This window comes from Pocillopora verrucosa, chromosome 12 (assembly GCF_036669915.1).
Source record: "Pocillopora verrucosa isolate sample1 chromosome 12, ASM3666991v2, whole genome shotgun sequence".
NCBI lineage: Eukaryota > Metazoa > Cnidaria > Anthozoa > Scleractinia > Pocilloporidae > Pocillopora > Pocillopora verrucosa.
The window spans coordinates 10504674-10526213 of NC_089323.1; the positions used below are offsets into that span (position 1 = coordinate 10504674).

The 21540-nt window shown below is 37.0% G+C and overlaps 1 protein-coding gene and 1 long non-coding RNA gene across 2 annotated transcripts; both read left to right on the top strand.

Annotated features, from left to right (window-relative positions):
- Positions 1–379: 379 nt before the first annotated feature.
- On the top strand, positions 380–3444 carry LOC131783354 (uncharacterized). The gene is made up of 4 exons (XR_010715896.1): positions 380–484; positions 1481–1533; positions 2221–2307; positions 2979–3444. It is a non-coding gene; the product is annotated as an uncharacterized lncRNA (long non-coding RNA).
- A 9603-nt stretch (positions 3445–13047) lies between these two features.
- LOC131783101 (uncharacterized) lies at positions 13048–20779 on the top strand. The gene is made up of 7 exons (XM_066159637.1): positions 13048–13540; positions 14792–14962; positions 15560–15733; positions 18828–19100; positions 19546–19869; positions 20046–20309; positions 20487–20779. The coding sequence occupies exons 1-7, from the start codon at positions 13513–13515 to the stop codon at positions 20777–20779; spliced, it is 1527 nt and encodes a 508-aa protein (XP_066015734.1). The 5' UTR covers positions 13048–13512.
- The last annotated feature ends 761 nt before the right edge of the window (positions 20780–21540 follow it).

Here is a 21540-nt window from a genome sequence, read left to right on the forward strand (position 1 = left end):
CACTAACCCAACAACAGTCAATTGACAACAAGTCAGGATTAATGTTGGATTAGGGGAGGGGTAGGTGAGCAGTTGCCCAGATACTAATATTGATCCCAAATTTTATAGACATGGTTGGCTTTGTGAGCTCCGCTTCAGTAAGATAAAATAGATATATGGGACCAAACGAAGTAAAGTTGATTATGACAAATGGACTCTTCCCCGGAGTAAATTTAATTCTGTTTTCATATGGTTTCAGCTGGTTTGTGCAAATTTTAGTTAAAAGTGAAACTTGTCATTGATAATTTATTAAAAGAGAACAATCTGTTAGGAAGCCTTCGCTCTTTTGTTTCAATAGCCTTGACAATTGGTCATCAAACACTAAAATACGTATTTGTTTTGATAGTAAGCCAAAACAGTACTAACACTTTGCGCCTTCTGTGCACTTCTCGCTTTCAGTTCGCTAGAAAATTACTCCATCATCGAAGAAACTCAACTCTGAAAGGTAAATGGACATTTTCGTATTTTATATTATTTTTATCATGAATGCCTGGTGCGAATTTTGATGCGGCCTAGTTTTGCTGGTAGTTTTTCTTTAATTTTTCATCGTTTTCATCTTTTAAATGCAAAAAAAAAAAGAAACTTCAAGGAAGTTTTCCCTTTCACAGTGATGATATTTTAGACAGGCTAAGTCTTACAAGTTTATAGTTGTGGTAAATGAAAAACGACAGGTTCTGACCTGAGAGTTTTTAAAGCGTGGTGTACACCACTCAGTTTAAGATACAGTTGTCTAAGGTAACCGTAATTTTCACGGGAAACGTGACCAAAAATTGGTTTATTATTTGATTGAAAGCTGTACTGAGAAAAAACATTGACAGTCCTCTGGCAAAAGTAGACTGAGCTTTCCTTCCGTGTACCGTTGTTATCGACGTAAAGAAGTGGTGGTAAAATATTCTTTGAATTTCCATTTTTGAAAGAAAGAAATTAGCTTCAAGGACGTCTTTCCCATATCAGTAATGATATTTTAAAGACGGTTGGTCTTTATACTTCACTTTTATAATTTTGAAAAATCAGAAACGATAAACTCTGGGCAAAGATTTCAAAAGCGTGATGTATAATCGTCAGTTTGAGACAGTTGTTTAAGCCGGAATCTCCACAGGAAACCTGGCTCAGAATTAATTCATTCTTTTGTAAACAGGTGGAGTTGAGAAAACATGTTCAGGTCTTTTGCTTCAAATCAACCGAGCTTCCCTTCATGTACCACTTTTCATAAACAAAAAATGACCTATACTAGAAAAAGAAGCCGGCACCTGATAGGGAACATTTTATGCCCATTTGAGATTTTATGGATTTGAAAAGAGGTGCGAGGTCTTCCACCCAGTTTTCTGATTAAAACGCATTGTGCTAAGAACTTTTCAAATTTCAATCATTTCAAAACATTCCCCATGTAGATCGCTGGCTTGTATCTGAAATTAGGTATCCTCTTTTTCTTCACTACCAGGGTGAGTGATACCTGATATTCTGCTTGCCGCTTCAGAGTAAACTGTCATGAAGGTAATAAAACGCCGTAAAGATGTTTTTACTTATGCGATCTGAATTTAGAATGATGGTCCTCTGCTCCAAGCTCACCTTCTTGAAAGTCGTCTTTCACGACTTTAAATCAATAATACGTCACCTAAATGAAGAGTTAAAAACAACAGAACAAGACAAAACACATCAAAACAAACCAAAGTCGGAAAACACTCTTTGCACAATATTACGGAAGGAATTTTACAGTTGGCCTCACATTTGTCTTTAGAAAAAGCAAACATCGAGGCATGAGTGAGACATTTGGCCACAAAATGGCTGGCAATTGTTTGAGGAAGTTCGGGTGATATCTAAAAAGCTCAATACACGGACATCCGAGGAAAAAACAAAATTCGAAGGAGTGAATATTACTGTGCTCAACTGCTGTTCTCACATTAACCTCAAGTTAGGTAAGACTCGGCTTTAATCATCAAGCTACAGGAACATGTACATTAAATAGTGATAGAAGTGGCCCATATTGTACTCAGTTTTAGGCCTGAAACTTTAATGGGCTAAGCTTTGGAATTTGCTGTTTAAATCTAAAAAAATTAAGAGCAAACGGATCGAAAAGGCTATTTGTTAATGTTTTATGCAATCAAACATGAGTTTGTGATAAGGTGGATCTGAGTCCCATGTGCTTTTATGACGTATTTTGGTGTAATAACCGATTTGCAGTAAAATTAGAGGAGCCAACAAGCGTGGTTTGAAATTGTCATCACTTAACCGGAAATTAACAAATTCAGTTGACGCCTCCATCTTTCAGTAAGTGTTCAATAATAATGTATTTGTTTTAGTTATTTTTGTTGACCAACTAAAAACTACAAGATCACACAAATGAAATGGATGTGTGTATGACAGTTTATTATATCGCTAGCAGAGCCAGCGGGCAATATGAGGCGAATTCTGTGTCCTAATTGCACACCTGAGCGGGCCCATCTTGTCCGCAGAGAATTTCCCATTTTGATTTAGCGCAAGAAAAAAATTACTTTGACAAACATGTTTCTTAATGTTTGGACAATACCGGCGACAAGGTCGCAAAAAGCGGCAGAAGACAGTAAAAAAACAAGACAACATAAATGATAAACTTAAACGATTCTCGTAAGTTTATTTGCTACAAACACAGGGGACTTCATTTCCAGTCTTTCGAAATGAATGAGTGTTGATTCTTAATAAATCGATGATCTTTTTGTTGTATCATAAATCCGCTATTGACTAAGCTTGTTCGGTCTAAATGGCTGGATATCAGCCTCATTCTTTTTTTCCGTGTTATTGACCTCGATTTAGTCTCGTCCACGAAAGCGCAAGAAAGGAACTCGGCCAATATCTAGCCCTCGTGACCTCACGCTTGTTTAATACCGCATATACAGGATAAACCAATGAGATTACCGTTTTTCATTGATACTAATTTTAAAAATAATTTTATTTTCCTAAAGGGATGCCTCAGTCACGAATTGTTTTCCTGTTAGTGATGTCATTTGGAGTACAATGCTTAGGTATGTTAACACTTTATTCTTATGGCCTACACATAATGTGTTACAAGTCTTATCAGGTGCCTCAAGCTGAGGAAACTCTTTAAGGTGGCCAATTTACGTTATAAACTAAGTTTATAAGGAGAATTGTGGGTTGTGTGTGAGTTTATATTCAGAAAATGGAACTAGGTTATTAATGGGAACATGGTGATGAGAAAAACAAGAATAAATTAGGTGAATGAAGAGTGTTCGCTGATACCGTGGGAATTAAGAGTGAGCACAGGGCAGTCTGCGACCTTCCTTACAACTAAGCAGTTTCGAAAGCCGCAAAACTCTTGAACAATTATTTATCTTTCAAATCGGAACTCTTAATCCCCGCAGTATCAACGAATGCTCTTCATTCAACTAATGTATTCTTGTTTATCCATTTCCTGCATATAAACACACACGCAACCCACAATTCCTCCATTCTCTGTGAGGAAGGGCTAGCGCTCGAAAGTCAGCTTTGAAACTCTTTGCGGTGGCCAATTTACATTATCAACTCACTTGATAAAGCCAAAATTATCTTGATATACTCCCTCATCAAAACGGCAACCCAGTTTCTTTGGAAATTGACCCCCTTTATCAAATGATAAATAGCATGGTTTCCGCAGGCATTTAGGACAACTTCCAACTAACTATCACTCGCAGCTTCGCCGTTGGTGATATGAGTGTTGAACACCCATGATTTTCAATTTTCACTAAAAAAGTAACGTAACGTCACTCACAGTCCACAACAATCAATATCGGTCCAATTAGAACGAAATTCAATATCAGCAAGATCTCCCCTAGTAATACCCTAGAAATATTGTTATAGGAAAATTTACTGATTTTCCGTGTGTTTGTTTGGAACATATTCATCCGTAGACTTTTCACATTTAGCCATTTCCAATTTATTCGAGCTCATTCAAGTTCTTTCATTCGAGTAAATAATAATAATAATAATAATAATAATAATAATAATAATAAAAAAACATAAAAAAACCACCGTAGCTTTTGAGTTGTAAACTAAGAGATTTTTGCTTCGTTCAAGCTTTCATATCTGCATGTCGGTACTTTTGTTGTTCGAGATCGAAGGATCACTACAAAGAAGACTTTTCTAGTTAATTAATTCAACAGCGAATTTTGACGCGTTGGTACGAAGAAGCATACATTACATAAAACCAAAACAAACAAAACCGCGAAAGCGATTACGCTTCGAGTCCAATTTGAGTAGTGACTCTGAAGACGAAACAAGCGAGACAGAATCAGAAGCTATTGAAGAATTTTGTGCCGAAAACGCTGTCGCAAACGAAGGTGTGTGCGAAGAACCTGATGAATTCGAGCGAAGCAACCCGTTGAGCGACGAAGACATCAACACTCGACGCGATATGCAAATGAACTCTGACGAAATGAGTGATTTCCGAAGACAAGTTATGGATATCCAGCAACAAATGTGTAGACAATTTCAAACAGCAATGGAAGGGGCAGCTGTAACTGAACCAGCCTTGGCGAAGCCTACACTGTTCCATGGCTAGGAGAATGAAAACTTAGATCGACGGCTCCAGCGTTTTAAACTTTATTTAACCAACAGAAAAGTCAATCCAGAAAGCGATCAAGCAGCCATCCAGTTAGCTCTACATCTCCAGGGCCCAGCTGAGTTATATTACTACAATCTTTCAAGCGATGTACAAAGTTCCTTCAGATGCTTGAGTAATGCCTTGAAAGAGAGGTTTTCGCCAGCACATTGCTCATTAAGGTTACGACAGGAACTTTCAGTTAGACGCCAGGGTTCAAATTGAACAAATTGATTGAAAAATAACTGCCTGACCTGATCAACAAATTTATCTGTCTCGATTTACGCGACGAAGATAAATTAAGTTATTTGATTCAGGGCCTCAGACCTGACATCCAAGCCGAGTACTAAAGAAAGAACCTAAGACATATGCTGCCGCAGAAGACACAACCCAGTTGATTAACTCAATCCAGCAATCCTTATCCTAGGGACGCGAAGACGACATATCACGGATTGTCCTGCAGGAAAGATTATTGAGATCACTATCTAATACCAGTCCAAGTAATCGGGAGTCTTCCGCATCAGACCAGGGAGTTTCAGCCATAATTGAACAATCCCACAAGAACACTGCACAGAGAGAAGACTCGTTTTAGCTAAGCTCGAAGCCCTGTTAGCAAACAACAATGGAAAGAGGTCTGATGACCCAAAAGAACTGACTCTTTTCTCCAAGTTGAATGAACTCCTGACCAAGGCCCAAGGTTCCACTGGGGACTCGCCAAAGCAGTCCGTCGCGCCCCTCACAGCTTACTCAGAACCAGAGAGACGGGAGACTCCGGATTATAAGCATGAAATCCAACGCGTGGAAGCTAAGTTGGAAGAATTCTTCCGACGCATGGATGCTCGAATAAATGACCTGGCCAGGAGAAATCAATCCGTGAAGAACCGCCAAGACAGCGCACACGAGAACGACGATCTATTTGTTACTCGTGTGGGCGAGTTGGTCATGTACAGCAAAATTGTAATCAGAGGTCTCCACGTGAACCAAGTCAGAATTTTGAGCGGTACCAGCCAAACTACCAACATCGCCAAGAAGGCGGAAGTTATCCTCCACGTTCCGGTGATAATCAGCCACAACGAAGAGAAGAACTACCCTCTGTAAATCCAAGAAGTCTCATTTGGCCGCCGTGGATAGTCAATATCATGAGCCCGACCCTCTGGCTCCGGTAAAAGAAGATATGTTCCCACAGATCGCACGCGAGTTTCTCGAAATGGACTCCGGTGAGCGTGACTCCCAAGCCGATGAAGAACTCCATCAACAGGTCCAAAACGGGCTGCAATTCTACGCAGAAGCAGCCACATACTACAAAGTGCAGGGAAGAGAGCCAACAGACGTGATTTTTTCAGCTCTAAAACGACCATTGGGCGCTTGCCAGCAAATAGTTCAGGACGCTTATGCAAATGACTACACTCTCAAACCCAACACTGAGTATCCTGGCAGTACGTCGCCAGGAAGCCTGGGAACGAGAACCAACTTAGGGATGACCAGCCGTCGACTGGGCACGAGTGAAAGTCCACAAAGAAAGGAAGAAAATAAAACCCAAGAAGAAAACGAATCCTAAATGCCATGTGAAATGTGAATCTACTAGAGCTACTCCAGAGCAGTTTAAGAGTCTCGTGTGTTCTACGGGAACAATGTTTGAAACTGATGCCGAGCTATTGTAAACTCCGAGAGTGCAGCGGCAGTTGACCCACTTCCAGACCCCTCTCTGCCACCACCTGGCACTTCCGCCGAATGTGAACCTGAATCAGTCATCACAGTCCCAGATTCCTCTCTGGCACCCCCTAGCACTTCCTTCGGATGTGAACCTAAATCTGTCATCTCAGTTGCAGACCCCTCCGTGTTATCACAATCAAGTATTTCCGCCGGATGTGAGGAAAATTCGCCACCCAGTGTCCCAGCTCCTGACTAGACCCCATGTGAATCCATTGAAGCTACCGCTGACCAATGTAACATCACGTCCGATGAGCCGAGATCACGTGTTCTCATGGTTGCCGCCCAGTTAAATGAGAAAGACTCAGGGCTACTTGTAGACACCAGAGCAAACATATCTGCCATTGGTGAACAGTCCGTCAGAGACCTATTTGACGGAAAATTACCCAGTTTACAGAAAACCCCCCGACTACCAGTTATCAGATCCAGTCGATGCATTGAAGACAGTGACAATCTCAGCCCTTATCCTGTTCCTCGCAGATTCCCAGACACAGGCTTTAAGATGTTTGACATGCAAGAGCAAATTAAGAAAGCTTGGAATGAAGCTAGATGGAATCGTCCGGAATATACAGCCTAAACAGGAAGTCAGTTTTAAATGGAGGAAGTACAGTTTCAAGACTAAACCGGTATGTTATCGATGTGGACACCGTAGCCATATTCATTATTACTGCAACTGTAACCAATCTAATGACGGTTTCCGGAAGGAGAGACAGATCCTATATCGTGCTATCCAATCAACTTACCGTCAACCAGAAGAATCTTCCACTTACGAAGAAGAGAACCTATCGGATGCTGAGGGGACTGTATCACAACTCGAGAGTCAGGAAACGCCACAAACATCCCTAACATACTACAGAAGATGAAACCGACACGAGCCAGTGACCAAGGTAGAAAGCCAAGAAATTCCAACCAGAAGCCAAGAAAGTTACAAATGCCAAATCAGTTAAGTGTCCAGCTACCCCGCGTAAATGAAGCAGACACGTAGCCTACCAACCTGATCACTAAATGCAAAATGGCAGGGAAACCTGTTCGTCTAGTGTTGGATACTGGTGCAAGCGTTTCAGCTATAAAAGAAGAAGTTTTAAAAGAGATCTACGGTCTCGCTCCCCTTTCTGCAGTTCAGACTGGGAAAGACAACCTACTGCGAAGAACAATTATCTTGCCGTTATATCTTAAGGAAAGTCAGTTCCCTTGTGAATTCCGGGTCGTGCAGAACCTCGCTTTCGACGCCATCCTTGGTCGCGATTCCTCCAAGTAAACAGAGCTATGATTGACCTCGATAATAACACCGTTACTCTAAAAGAATCAGCAAATCAACAAGAGCAAGCATGTTCAGCCTCAGTGCCTTTGACAGGAACATTTATACCCGAAGGAAAGAATGTCAAAGCGAATGGACACGCCTCTACCAGTGAAGGTTCAGTGCAGCCTCCTGCAGGAAATTTGCCTTCCCGTTATCCAAAGAACAAAGAAGTTGCCCTAAATCAGTCACTATTGATATTAGTGCTTATCGCTGTGCCCCTGTCCGCAACATTTCACACCGACGCAAATGGTAACTTCAGGTCTGTTATTCAAAAACCACTGCTGTCCTTCGCACAGGTGTCACAAAAGAAGGTTTGGCATCAATGCGATCTTTCTGATACTCCAGCCAAAATTGATTACCGAATGGAATCTACCGAGGGACTTGATCAATATCAAGAAGCACCTCCAGGAATGGAAATGCCTAAGTTCATTATGCACCTAAGAAGACTACTTATCCTCTGACCCATGACTGACTTAAGCAACAAGTAGAGAGTACAACTTAGCTGTTGACCAGGAAGTATGATAGGATCAAGACGATTGTTAACATGTTATTTTAAAATTCTTCAAAGAAGTTGGTTAACAACTACTTCGTAAATAGAAGGTTACGCACAGTAAGAAATACGACATAAGGGCACACAAGAAGAGAAATATTGTTTGAACTCGAGAATGATTTATCGGTTATAAGAATGCCAAGTTCAATGGTCATTATGACCTGAACGTTTTCTAGGAGTTTTTCTCGACCAGGAGGTCTCGATTCAAGGTGGGAGGAATGTTACGGGAAAATTTACTGATTTTTCCGTTTGTTTGTTTGGAACATATTTATCCGTAAACTTTTCACATTTAACCACTTCCGATTTATTCGAGCTCATTCAAGTTCTTTCATTCCAGTAAATTAAAAAAGAAAAACATAAAAAACCACCGCAGCTTTTGAGTAGTAAACTAAGAGATTTTTGCTTTGTTCTTGCTTTCATTATGCATCTGCATGTCGGTACTTTTGTTGTTCATTACTAGTGAAATTTTAGGTAAATATAATTGTTAATGTTCTTTCTGGAAAAATTGGTTCCCATAGTAGTTGGCAGCTGAGTTTATACTCGTAATTTTAATTTACTTTCATGCGATAGTTTCCACACCAACCTTGCATAGATAAGCAGAAACTTTTTATTACTTTTCCACTTTTATTTCCCAATCTGCTTTACTGTTATTAAGATAGGTATATTTTCTATACCAGAGCTGTGAATTCTCCCCTAATTTACCTATTTTTAATGGCCTCGATTTTATTGTATCCGTCCTTTAAATTTTGAGATTCTTTTCGCCGTGGAGACAGATGGAATATTTAAGTAGCTTTCGTTTAACTTCAGAGAAACATTTTCCGCTTCTTATGTTACACTGTTCAAATATGGTAGATGTAGAGAACAATGGAACCTCACACCAGTTCATATTTAAGCAAGTACCTTGTAAAGCTTTTTCGATTACATACACACGGCGTACCGATTACAAGTTTAGTTTTGAATCTGGCATGATGTATGTTAGAGTACTCTACGAATAAAGTCTGCTGTGGAACCAAAACGCTGTCTCATCCTTGACATCCGCGTAAGCTCGCTTGAAGTAGATCTCCGTGTACCAGGAAATCGTGACGAGTTTCCGTTCTCGTGAGGCGAGTGGTCTCTATCGAGTTAATTTTCCCCGTTTTGTACGTTTCCCGCGAAGTCCAGTTTAGTGCGCGAAAACCTATCGTCACAATATAGTGGTGAGGAACCTTAATTGTTTCACTCTGAAAATGCAATTATAATTTATCTATCGCTGACAAGAATTCTCAGCCCTTATTTCAAATAAATGACTACTGCAATAACTGAAATTCCTGATAATGAACGTCTCTGAACGAATCAGGGAGCAATGATTCATTCAAAAATGTAAAAATTTTAGATTAGAGTAAGGTAAGTTCAACTTTGAAAATTATTGTTTTTACTAATAATTATCACATTTTCTTTCTTTTCCCGTGGAAATTTATAAACAAATCAGGATGTAAGAGTCTTAATTATTTTTACTCACTGTTAGTTAGCAATGCATGCACTTGGCTTTTTTCTTTTAGTAGATAGGATTACTGACATTAATTACTGACAGAATTGATCAAAATTCAAATTATGTATATAATTCATATGGATTTATACTCTTATAAAAATCAGGGACAGTCTTTTATCAAGGAATCTGCCTGACTACTCGATGAACAAACAGATTGAAACAATTTCCAAGATGATTCTTTTCTTCATTAAAAAGTTTCATATCTTTTTCCTTTTTACGTGTCTGCGTAATGTTATCCCGTGTTTGATCGGAATGATCTTATTATCTACATATGAATGTTTTTATCAAACTCACAGAGACAGTACTTTTAGCAGCAAATCTAAGCTTTGACCGAATCATAACTTTTAATATGACTCTTTTCTTATATTGATAACTTGAATCTCCTTACTTTTATCAAGAATTCTATCGAAGATTCTCCTAACTCTTCAAAAAAAGAATGAATAAAATTAATTTTCCCAGATGATTACTTTCTTTTAATAATTAATAATATCCTTTTACTTTTTATGTGGATTTTGTGGAACTAATCAGTGTGTGTCTTCATACTTTACATAATGGTTAATGAGATTGTGACTTGTTCCTTTTCATGAGAATGTGGTGCAATAACTACCGTTATGTGCATTATCGATCAAGTCTAAAGACATCCTCATAATTGATCAATCCTATAAAGTTATCACGCCCATGAAACCCCATTAAAAAGGACAGATCATCAGTGATTTCAAAATAATACCATTATTAATATAAGAAAAACGACTTTTCTTCACATTATATTAATTATTCTCATTTAAGTCCTGTATCAAGGATTCTGCTAACTCTTAAACATGAGAATGAATTTAATCAACTTTTCAGATGATTACTTTCTTTTAGTACTTAATAAAATCCTTTTCCTTTTCATGTGGATTTTGTGGAACTAATCAGTTTGTAAGTGTCTTCATACTTTACTTAATGGTTAATGAGAACGTGACTTGTTCCTTTTCATGAGGATATGGTGCAGTAATATGCAGTATTGATTAATTTCTAATCACATCCTAATCAATTAATCCATCTTATGATGTTCATCATGTCCATGAGAGCCAATGAGATGGCATGGATCACCAGCGATTTCAAAATACTATCCTTATCGATTTAATAAAAATGACTTTTCTTTATATTATATCACATTGTATTTATTATTATCATTTAAGTCCATGATATATTCTTTGGTGCGGGAACGTGACCACTTTAATCATACCAAAAGAACCTGATTTCCTTTCATATTAATGCTATCTGACCAGAATAAAATCGGCTTAAAATATCAGCTTGCCTATTTTGCTGAGTTACATTAATTATTGACATGATATTAAAGGAGCATCCCGTGGTGTGGTGATTCCATTTTACTTTCAAATGAAAGTTGTTGTTTTTCCTACATTGAATCTCCTTACCTTGATTGAGAACTCTTTCAAGGATTCTGCTAACTCTTCAATAGCAGAATAAGTTAAATTAACTTTTCAGATGATCACTTCTTTTTAATAAATAATACTATCTCTACTTTTCATGTGGATTTTGTGGAATGAATCAGCTTGTAAGTATCTTCATACTTTACTTAATGGTTAATGAGAATGTGACTTGTTCCATTATATGAGAATATGGTGCAGTAACTACCGTAATAAGCAGTATTCATTAATTTCTAATCACATCCTCATAATTATTCCATCTTATGATGTTCATCATGTCCATGAGAGCCAATCAGATGGCATGGATCACCAGTGATTTCAAAATACTATCCTTATTGATATAATAAAAATGACTTTTCTTTACATACCATCCTTATTGATATAATAAAAGTGACTTTTCTTTATATTATATTTCATAATATTTATTATTATCATTTAAGTCCTTGATATATCCTTTGGTGCGGGAACGCAACCACTTTAATCATACGAAAAAAACCTGATTTCCTTTCATATTAATGCTATCTGACCGGAATAAAATGGGTTTAAAATATCAGCCTGGCTGTTTTGCTCCTTTACAGTAATTGTTGACATGATATTTAATGAGCATCACTTAGTGTGGTGATTTCATTTTAATTTCAAATTAAGGTTTTTTTTACTTCAATGGAATCTTCTTTCTTTGATTGAGAACTTTATCAAGGATTCTGCTAACTCTTCAATATAGAAATGAATAAATTGATTTTTCAGATGATTATTTTTCATTAAAAAATAATACTATCTCATTACTTTTCATGCGGATTATGTGGAACAAATCAGCAAGTAAGTATCTTCATACTTTATTTAATGGTAAATGAGAATGTGACTTGTTCCTTGTCATGAGGATATGGTGCTGTAAATACCGTAATATGCAATATTGATTAAGTTCTAATCACGTCCTCATAATTATTCCATCTTATGATGTTCATCATGTCCATGAGAGCCAATCAGATGGCATGGATCACCAGTGATTTCAAAATACTATCCTTATTGATATAATAAAAATGACTTTTCTTTACATACCATCCTTATTGATATAATAAAAGTGACTTTTCTTTACATTATACTACATTATATTTATTATTATCATTTAAGTCCATGACATATTCGTTGGTGCGGAAACATAACCACATTAATCATACCAAAAGAAACTGATTTCCTTTCATATTAATGCTATCTCATTTACATTAATTGTTGACATAATATTTAATGAGCATCCCGTAGTGTGGTGATTTCATTTTACTATCAAATTAAGGTTGTTGTTGCATTTGTATTTGAATCTCCTTACTTTGATCGAGAACTCTTTCAAGGATTCTGCTAACTCTTCTATATCACAATGAATTAAATTAACTTTTCAGATGATTACTTGATTAAGTTCTTATCGCATCCTCATAATTTATCCATCATATGATGTTTATCATGACCATGAGAGCCAATCAGATGGCATGGATCACCAGTGATTTTAAAATACTATCCTTATCGATGTAATAAAAATGACTTTTTCTTTACATTATATCACATTATGTTTATTATTATCATTTTACTTTGAAATTAGGGTTGTTATTTTTAATTAAATCTCCTTACTTTGATTAAGAACTCGATTAAGGATTCTCATTACTCTTCAATTTCAGAGTGAATTAAATTAACTTTTCAGATGATTCCTTTTTTTTACTTGTTATGTTGATTTTGTGGAACAAATCAGGTTGTTAGTGTCTTCATACTTTACTTAATGGTTAATGAGAACTTGGCTTGTTCTTTTTGATGAAGATATTATTTTATTATTATTTTTAACAAATAATACTATCTCTTTACTTTTCATGTTGATTTTGTGGAACAAATCAGGTCGTAAGTATCTTCATACTTTATTTAATGGTTAACGAGAACTTGGCTTGTTCGTTTTGATGAGGATATGGTGAAATAGCTACCATTATATGCAGTATCGATCAAGTCTAAAAACATCCTCATATTTGTTCAATCCTTTAAAGGTATCACGCCCATGAGAGCCCACCTAAAAGGACTGATCATCAGTGATTTCAAAATAATACTATTATTAATATAAGAAAAGTGACTTTTCCTCGCATTATATTTATCATTATTATTTAAGTCCTGTATCAAGGATTCTGCCAACTCTTGAATTTGAGAATGAACAAAATCAATCCCTCACAAAATTACTCTCTTTGACCGAATAGTTTCTTTTAAGAGAATTCTTTTCATATATTGATTACTTGAATCCCCCTCCTTTTATTAAGAATTCTATCATAGATTCTCCTACTTCGTAAAGATAAGAATGAATTAAATCAACTTCTCTGATGATTACTTTTTTTAACAAATAATACTATCTCTTTACCTTTTATGTGGATTTTGTGGAAAAAATCAGCTGGTAAGTGTCTCCATACTTTACATAATGGTTAACGAGAACTTGGCTTGTTCTTTTTGATGAAGATATGGTGAAATAGCTACCGTTATATGCAGTATCAATCAAGTCTAAAGACATCCTCATAATTGATCAAACCTATAAAGTTATCACGTCAATGAGAGCCGATCAGAAGGGACAGATCAACAGGGATTTTAAAATAGTCATTATTGATAGAAGAAAAATTCCTTTTTTCATACTTTATTACACCCATTTTGAAATCACTGGTGGTCCCTGTAATCTGATTGACTCTAATTGGTGCGATTTATTGACGAATTGCACCCTTTTTTTGCTTTAAATCGCATCATTTTCCCAGCCAATGATGAGGCTACACTGAAAACAAAACAACCAATCAGATTCCAAGGCTTGTTTAAAGTAACCAATGTAATTGCAGGAAAATGAAAGACAAAGAGTATCATGTGGCAAATTTTGCAACCATTGTTTCGAAAACTCTCGTTTTTCCCCCCAAAAAATGGATGAATTTAATTTCAAATATTTGAACTGACCAAGTCCTGTACTGAGGCGATTTCAAAATGCATGTTATAAAGTGGTAATTGAACCTTGTGCCGTGCAATTTTGGTCTGAAATCATACTTATGATTTCAAATGAAACTCGCGCTGTGCGCTCGTTCGATTTTGAAATCACACAAAGGATTTCAGCCCAAATTGCACTCCACTCAGTTCAATTACCATTATGCATCACATTATATCTATTATTAACATTTAAGTCCTCTATATATATTTTTTGTGCAAAAGTCACTACTTTTACAGTACAATAAGAAGGTATTTCCTTTCATATTGATGCTATCTGACCAGAGTGGAATCAAATCAAAAAACGATTATAAAATACTATCATCATCGGTATAAGAAAAATGACTTTTCTTCACACTATATCACACTATACTTATTATTGATATTTAAGTCCTGAAAAAAGGCTGAAATTGTCTTTACATGTATCACAATCATCATTCTTTAACCTTTCACATACTAACATCAATATGCGTATTCTCCATAGCACCCAAGTGAGCGTGGAAAATACCAGCCATAAGTTACAATGGTTATAACTCATGAATTCTTATAGTTATTTTAATTTGATGTAGTAAAAAACTCGAATGAATAGGCAATGTTTTGTGCATGCAATTTGCAATATTGGTAGGCAGTTCTTCTATTTAAAGCCGCTTTAACTGGCCAATCATTAAAAGTTCTCTTACAAATATAGTTCACGGTGGCTGGTCATCCTGGGGGTCATGGGATAGGTGTAGCCTAACTTGCGGTGGTGGATCGCACAGCCGAGTGCGCAGCTGTACAAATCCTCCCCCACAGTGGGGCGGAAATCAGTGCCAGGGACATAGTGGCATGAGCCAATCTTGCAACACAAATCATTGTCCAGGTGAGAGTGTGTAATCAGTGTTAAACCAACAATCTTTTATCATTTTGATTGTTAATTTTGCTGGTTCCAGGTGCTATATGCACCTTTAATTAACATAGTTTTTTAGATATCAATGTTTAGTAGTTGCAAGGTTTTTACTATAATTTATGCTGCTATTTAGATTTGTTAAAGTTCTGTTCATGCCTTATCTTTATTTTCTTCATTCAAAAGGATGAATGAATCAGTATTATATACGCATGCAATTTGCAATATCAATGTAGATATCAATGTTTAGTAGCTGTAAGGTTTCTAACATATGCTGGTATTTAGATTTTGTAAAGTTCCTTTCATTCCTTATTCTTATTTTAAACGGTCAAAATGTTGAATGAATTAGCAATATATATGCAAGCAATTTGCAATATCCGTGGGCCGTTCTTTATTTTATAACATATTTAACCAGTTAATCATGTTAACTTCTGATACAATGATAGTTGACGATGCCTTGTCATCCTGGGGAGCATGGGACAGCTGCAATGTAGCTCATGGGGGTGGATTGCAAAGACGAAATTTAAAGTTTTAAAGTTGTTTCTTAACGGCTTGTTCTTGAAACATTGTTAGTCAATGGTGGTTGGAATGAATGGAGTCCCTGGAGTATCTGCACTAAAACAGTCAGTGGCATACAAATAAGGTTTAGAGAATGTTCCAATCCAGAACCAGCATATGGCGGGGAACATTGTAATGGGAGCAGAGCACTTGTAAGGGAATGTAACGAAATGTCCAGCTGCCACGAAGGTAACATACAGATGGTAAAATCAGTGAGTCAGAGTTTTAGTTACAAAGGGTAACATTAATTGAAATACAGACATCATGGATGGTCCGAAGTCTAATCATAGTTGAACCCCACATTTTATAAAGGCTATGTCCTGTCAAAAGCCGTTGTCGTTTAATCTACATACTAATAAATTGACCTTGTCCAAAATTAGCATTAGCATTACATCGCAGCTTGAATCACAGGCGGCCCAAGCTCCAGCTCTTAGATGATCATCTTGCGCAATAACAGTCATGGCGGAATTTACGAACGCTTGAAGGAATTAAAAAATACGTCAAATTCTCAATAAAAATACCTTACCTTACTTCCACAGCGTATTACTTGTTACTTGACCCCTTACTTTGATGAAAAGAACCCCTTTTAGCGAGTTGTCCATTTCGAGGTTTCCCACGTACGTAAGAAAAGCCCACGTCTGAACACTCCATTTCCGAACGTCCGATGCGAGAAGCGAAAAATTCCAGCGCAAAATGACCGGGCGGCCACAAATCCAACGCAGAATCCAAGCACATATACTTTGGTTTCATTTCAACTCACTACAAACTCAATCTTTCCCGTGCAACCGACGCTAAACCGCAGTTTGCCTCAGAAATGTCCAGTTTAGAGGTTTCTGCCAGCCTTCGTACACATCAACCTTGACACACGACCGTTGAGAACCAGCTTGGTAGCCCTGCCTCCTTTTCAAATTGAATATCGCCAGGGACCAGCACCATGGGTGCCAAGTTACGGTGTGGTCCCCGGCCAGGCCCAGTTTGAAAAGGAGGCAGAGTTACCAAGCAAGGCCATTTTTTGCTGGGATTTTTCGCTTCTCGGATCGGGCGTTCGGAAATGGAGTGTTCAGCCTTGGGCTTTTCTTATGTACGCGGAAAACCTCGAAATGGATAACTCGCTAAAGTGATACGCTGTGGAAGTAAGGTGAGGTATTTTTACTGAGAATTCGACGTACTTTTTAATCCCATAGAGCGGTCGTAAATATTCCCATACAAACTCTTATAATTCCGCCACGACTGTTATTGCGTAATATGATCATCTCACAGCTGGACTTTGGGCCGCCTGTGCTTGAATAAAGTTGTTTTCATTAGTATTATCATTATCATTTTCTCACTTATTATTATCATCAGGATCATCATCGTTATCATTATTATTATCCAGGCGGTGTGCGCACTCCGATTGCGTTGCATTGGGGTAGCTTTATTTTCAATATGGCGGTGAAAGCGGCAGAAATCGGCAGATTTTGACTGAACATTCCGTAAAAGTTACGCCGCTCCTTTTTCCTTTCACCATAGGTAAATATAACCTGGTTTATTCTGAATGTGTAAAAGTATTTTTTGTACGTATTTGTTGCGTATTCTATGGTTCTCAAGGACAAACGCAATCACTGTTTTTTTAGTATGTAATTTGAGACCAGTTTTCGAAAAGGTCAAATTTGATGTACGTCGTAGTTTGGAGCCTTTCAAAGATTTGGATGGCCGCTTTGATCCTTCTTCAACAGCTCTGACTAAACACTCTCAAACGCTCTCCAACGGTACACGTGTTTCGCGCATTTTAAGTGCTAGTGTTTGAGACCGATTATGACCAAAAAAAGGCCTATTATTGCGTTACACAGCGTTACTATTGTATACTCAATTGTGTAGTAAATCTACTTTCTAAAGTAGAAGCAAATTAACTAATCGTGAGTGTTGTATGGTAAATCTACTATCTTGATCACTGAATGAAGGACAGTTGAATTAGAGCAATGAAAGAAGTCACTTGGCCACTGAATAACTCTACAATACATATGGCGACACGCCAGGTAAGCCGGAAAGCAAAATGCAGTCGATCGTGAAAAGGTGTTGATAGGCTTATGAACGCTTGTGTTTTTAAATCTTCTGACCTGAAAACTTAGCTGTTATAAATATATCTTTTAATGACTTGCCTCTGTGATGTGATAATAAGGGTTAGTTTTTAAGGTGTAATCTCCCTGTCTGTATGTCCTTGAGGTTTGGCAAAGCCGAATGAGATCGTGTTACAAAAGGTAATATTTTCATGTGTGCGCGCTATTTTCATTTTTTTCAAATATACTGTCTCTCCCACAGAAGATAACTCTAGAGATATGGTTTTCAAAACCTTATTTTAAGTATTCTCTATTCTTTTTAGTATATTTGAAAATCTGTATGTTTTTTTATTAAACGTTGAGCGTGACGAATTTGGTCTTAGAAGGCGTAACGCTTCTCCTTTTGTGAATCCCGTATTTACACCTTTAAGTGTATGACATGAAAAATAATTCGTATAAGAAGGTAGCTGTCTCTTTGTAATGAGTTTGCATGTCAAGGGTTGATTCCCTATTAAATAACTCGGGAATTTGATATTATTCACACAGCCATGTGTGTAAATAGATTCTTGGCCAAGGCTGCAGTTTTGATTCTTTCTGAATCTCTTCAGTTGCCTCCTAACAACAAGTTTGTCACAGAGGAATAACAAGAGTTGCACAGGCCTGCCAACGCTTTTTAACTTTCGAAGGAATGGCAACAGCAGTGAATCCTCATTACATTCAACATCTATTTGCACTATCTTGCTGCCACCAGAGATGTTCACTCAACTGCAACAGGATATAAATGACTCACTTTTCATTTTACAACCATCATGCAACACAATCAGAGTGTGCACACTGCCTGGTTATTATCATACAATCCCTATTACTATTATTGCAAATGTTTATGTTACTTTAGTATCATCATTTATATTGTTATTATCCTCATTACAGTGTGCACTGTTGTCATCCGTAAGCATTTAGCGCTAAATTTCTTGTCAATCACTACTGAAATATTTAGTTTCTTGATAGAATAGCATGGGATGTCTGACGTGAGCAGTATCAGTTATTTTCTTTTTTTAAACTGGTCCTGAAAGATACTATTTAATTTGAGGCTGATGATTATGTTTCTAACTCTCTTAGAATTGGTATTAACATATGAAACTAAGTAACTATTTAGGGCAATGATCAGCAAAATAATTAAAATTTGTAGAATCGTGAAGAGGGCCTCTCAAGATACACATATACTTTTGTATTATTTCTTTCATCAGTATTTCCACTACACTTTAAAATGGAGATCAATCCATCAGTTGGTACAATGGAAATCTATACAAACAGCAGCTGGAAAAAGCTTTGCACCAGTACGTGGAATAAAGTTGAAGTAGATTTGACGTGTATGGCAATGGGATACTCAAACAGCAGTGATTATGGTAGATGGTATGAAGACAGTGGCAATGTATCAGAGACATCTACTAATTTCAACTGCACCACCACTTTGACTAAATGTGAAGAAAGCTTCTCAAACAAACTGCAATTCTGCAAAGGTATTAACCAATTATGCATTTTGGACTCTGTTGACAGATCTATTTCAGTCTGTACATCCTATTCTAGGTACCCTTATAGACTCGATCACAATTCCAGTGGTAGACCTTGCCAAAACATCCTTTCTTGCTTTGGTAATTGATTATATACTAGTGTTTTCTCGAAGACTGCTCTCTAAAAAAATATGATATATATTGACAATTAGGTTTTTTTCAAGGAATAATTTAAATTGTTGAAGGCGTAAAGAGGCCCAAAAATGATACCTGAACAGCTGCCCATCAAAGAACCTGTACAGCTAAATTGGATTTCTAAACCTGTATGAACATCTTGAACTTTTAAATTTCTTCATAATCCTGCTGTCTCCTTCTCTTATCCATATTTCTTCCTTTTACAAATTCACTGTTAACTTACCTTTACTGATTGCTCAATATTTTGTGACTTTATAAGTTCCTGTTCGCTTGAATGGTGCAAATGTAGAGTATGGTGGTAGAGTGGAAGTATTTTACAAAGGGAAATGGGGAAAAATTTGTACCAATGGATGGGATTTCAATGATGCCCAAGTTATTTGCCGTCAACTCGGCTTTGAAGAGGCTCTTGCTGAATTCATTGGCTCAAACGTAGAGGATGGAAACATTACTTCTGTAATGGTGGATGTTTCCTGCAATGGAGAGGAGGTAGAACTTGCATCTTGTGCACGCACTGATGGAAAGTTAAATGTCCCTGGTCAATGTCGAGGAGATGGGAAAGGTTCTCAAGCACTGTGTCAACCAAGTAAGTAAGATATTAATAACGTTGAGGTGGAAATTCCTAAAGGTGACTGGTCCTCGTGAATAGTCACATAGTTAAACATCAAAGATCAAGATATTATTAGTTTTGAAACAAACTAATGCCAAAATACTGAGACAGAATGAACTGATAATTGTGCTACTTGAAAACATTTCTTTCAGAGAACAGAGAAGTATTGGGAAAAGAGAATCTTTACTTTGATATTGGCAGCATTGAAATCCTGCACTGCTCAATACGTAACAAAACCAGTTTTGCGAGATGGGTCATTAATGGTCAAAAGGTGCAAAGGATGAATTCTTCTTCTAAGAGGGTCAAGACCACAGAAGATGGTAAACTGGTCATAGAAAATGTGCAGTTGTCTGATGGAGGAACATATGAATGCCACAGACTGGAATATGTTCATTATTACACGGTTTACATTAAAGGTAGGATCGAAAATCCTTTTCAACACATTTAGAAGACTTTAATTGCCTCATTGTAGAGTAAGTTAACATAGAAGTAAATGTGCCTGGCACTCACAATATAGACACACAATAGGGACTAGTTAGCTTTTCTTCATTGCGGCTTCAGTAAGTGGTTATTTTCTTTATTTATTTCAACAGCAAGATTCACTGAGAACACTAGAGACCAGCAGAGCCTCACTGCTTACACATCTGGTATTATAAACTGTGGTGCTGAAGGAACACCACGTCCACAGATAACTTGGAGTAAACAAGGAGAAAAGTTAGTACCTGATGGGAGAAGAGTCACTCAAATTCCCAGTGGCAGTCTACAGATTGATCCTGTTCACCCTGAAGACGGTGGCACATACGGATGTACCATGACACAAAATAAAGGATCAAAAAGGATCACAAGCAGACATAAAAGCATTAATGTGTCTGTTATAGGTGAGTGAGTTATTGGAAAAATCTGAAACTGGTTCGGTCCTTATACCAACACGTAATAATAATAAAAATAGTGATAAAAACTTTATTTCAGTTTCAAACCATGAAGCCTGAGGAATCCATGCTTATAAGGGAACACAGACTAATACAAAATACAAAACTTAAACGACTAAAATATCTACCCTAAAATATGAATAGTACAAAATGCAGTCTAAAATATATTAAAGATGAAGCTAAACATTATAGGTGACTATCAATAGCTGATCTTAAGAATTTAGTCATTAAGTAGTTCAGTTGCATGTAGATAATGCTGGTAAGATGGGTTTCTGATTTCATTTGAGGTTAAAACAATCTTTGTTACTTTTTTTTGAAGGGCTTTTAATTTTTTGCCAATAGGCATTTCTGCAAGGTCACCTTATATGTTCCAATGATTTGTTGTTTTTAGCCGTTCGAAAAGGACTTTCATCTGGTTATTCAAATTAGTCAGATGAAAATGCATTGTCTAATTTATACACTGATGTTAGTAACCCAAAATGAAATTGCCCTTTAGGATATTTGTATTATGTGTGTATAACTAAGTCACTATGTTTTAACTTTTTTACTTGTTTATTCATAGTTCGACCAGAGGTGAAAATTTCAGGAGCAAGCAATCTAATCAGAGAAGGAGACACTGTGACTTTGACTTGTAAAATCATTCAAGGTCGGCCTCAGCCACAGATAACCTGGCTTAAGAATAACTTATCTGAAGGACACAACATGTCTCTCTCCTTTC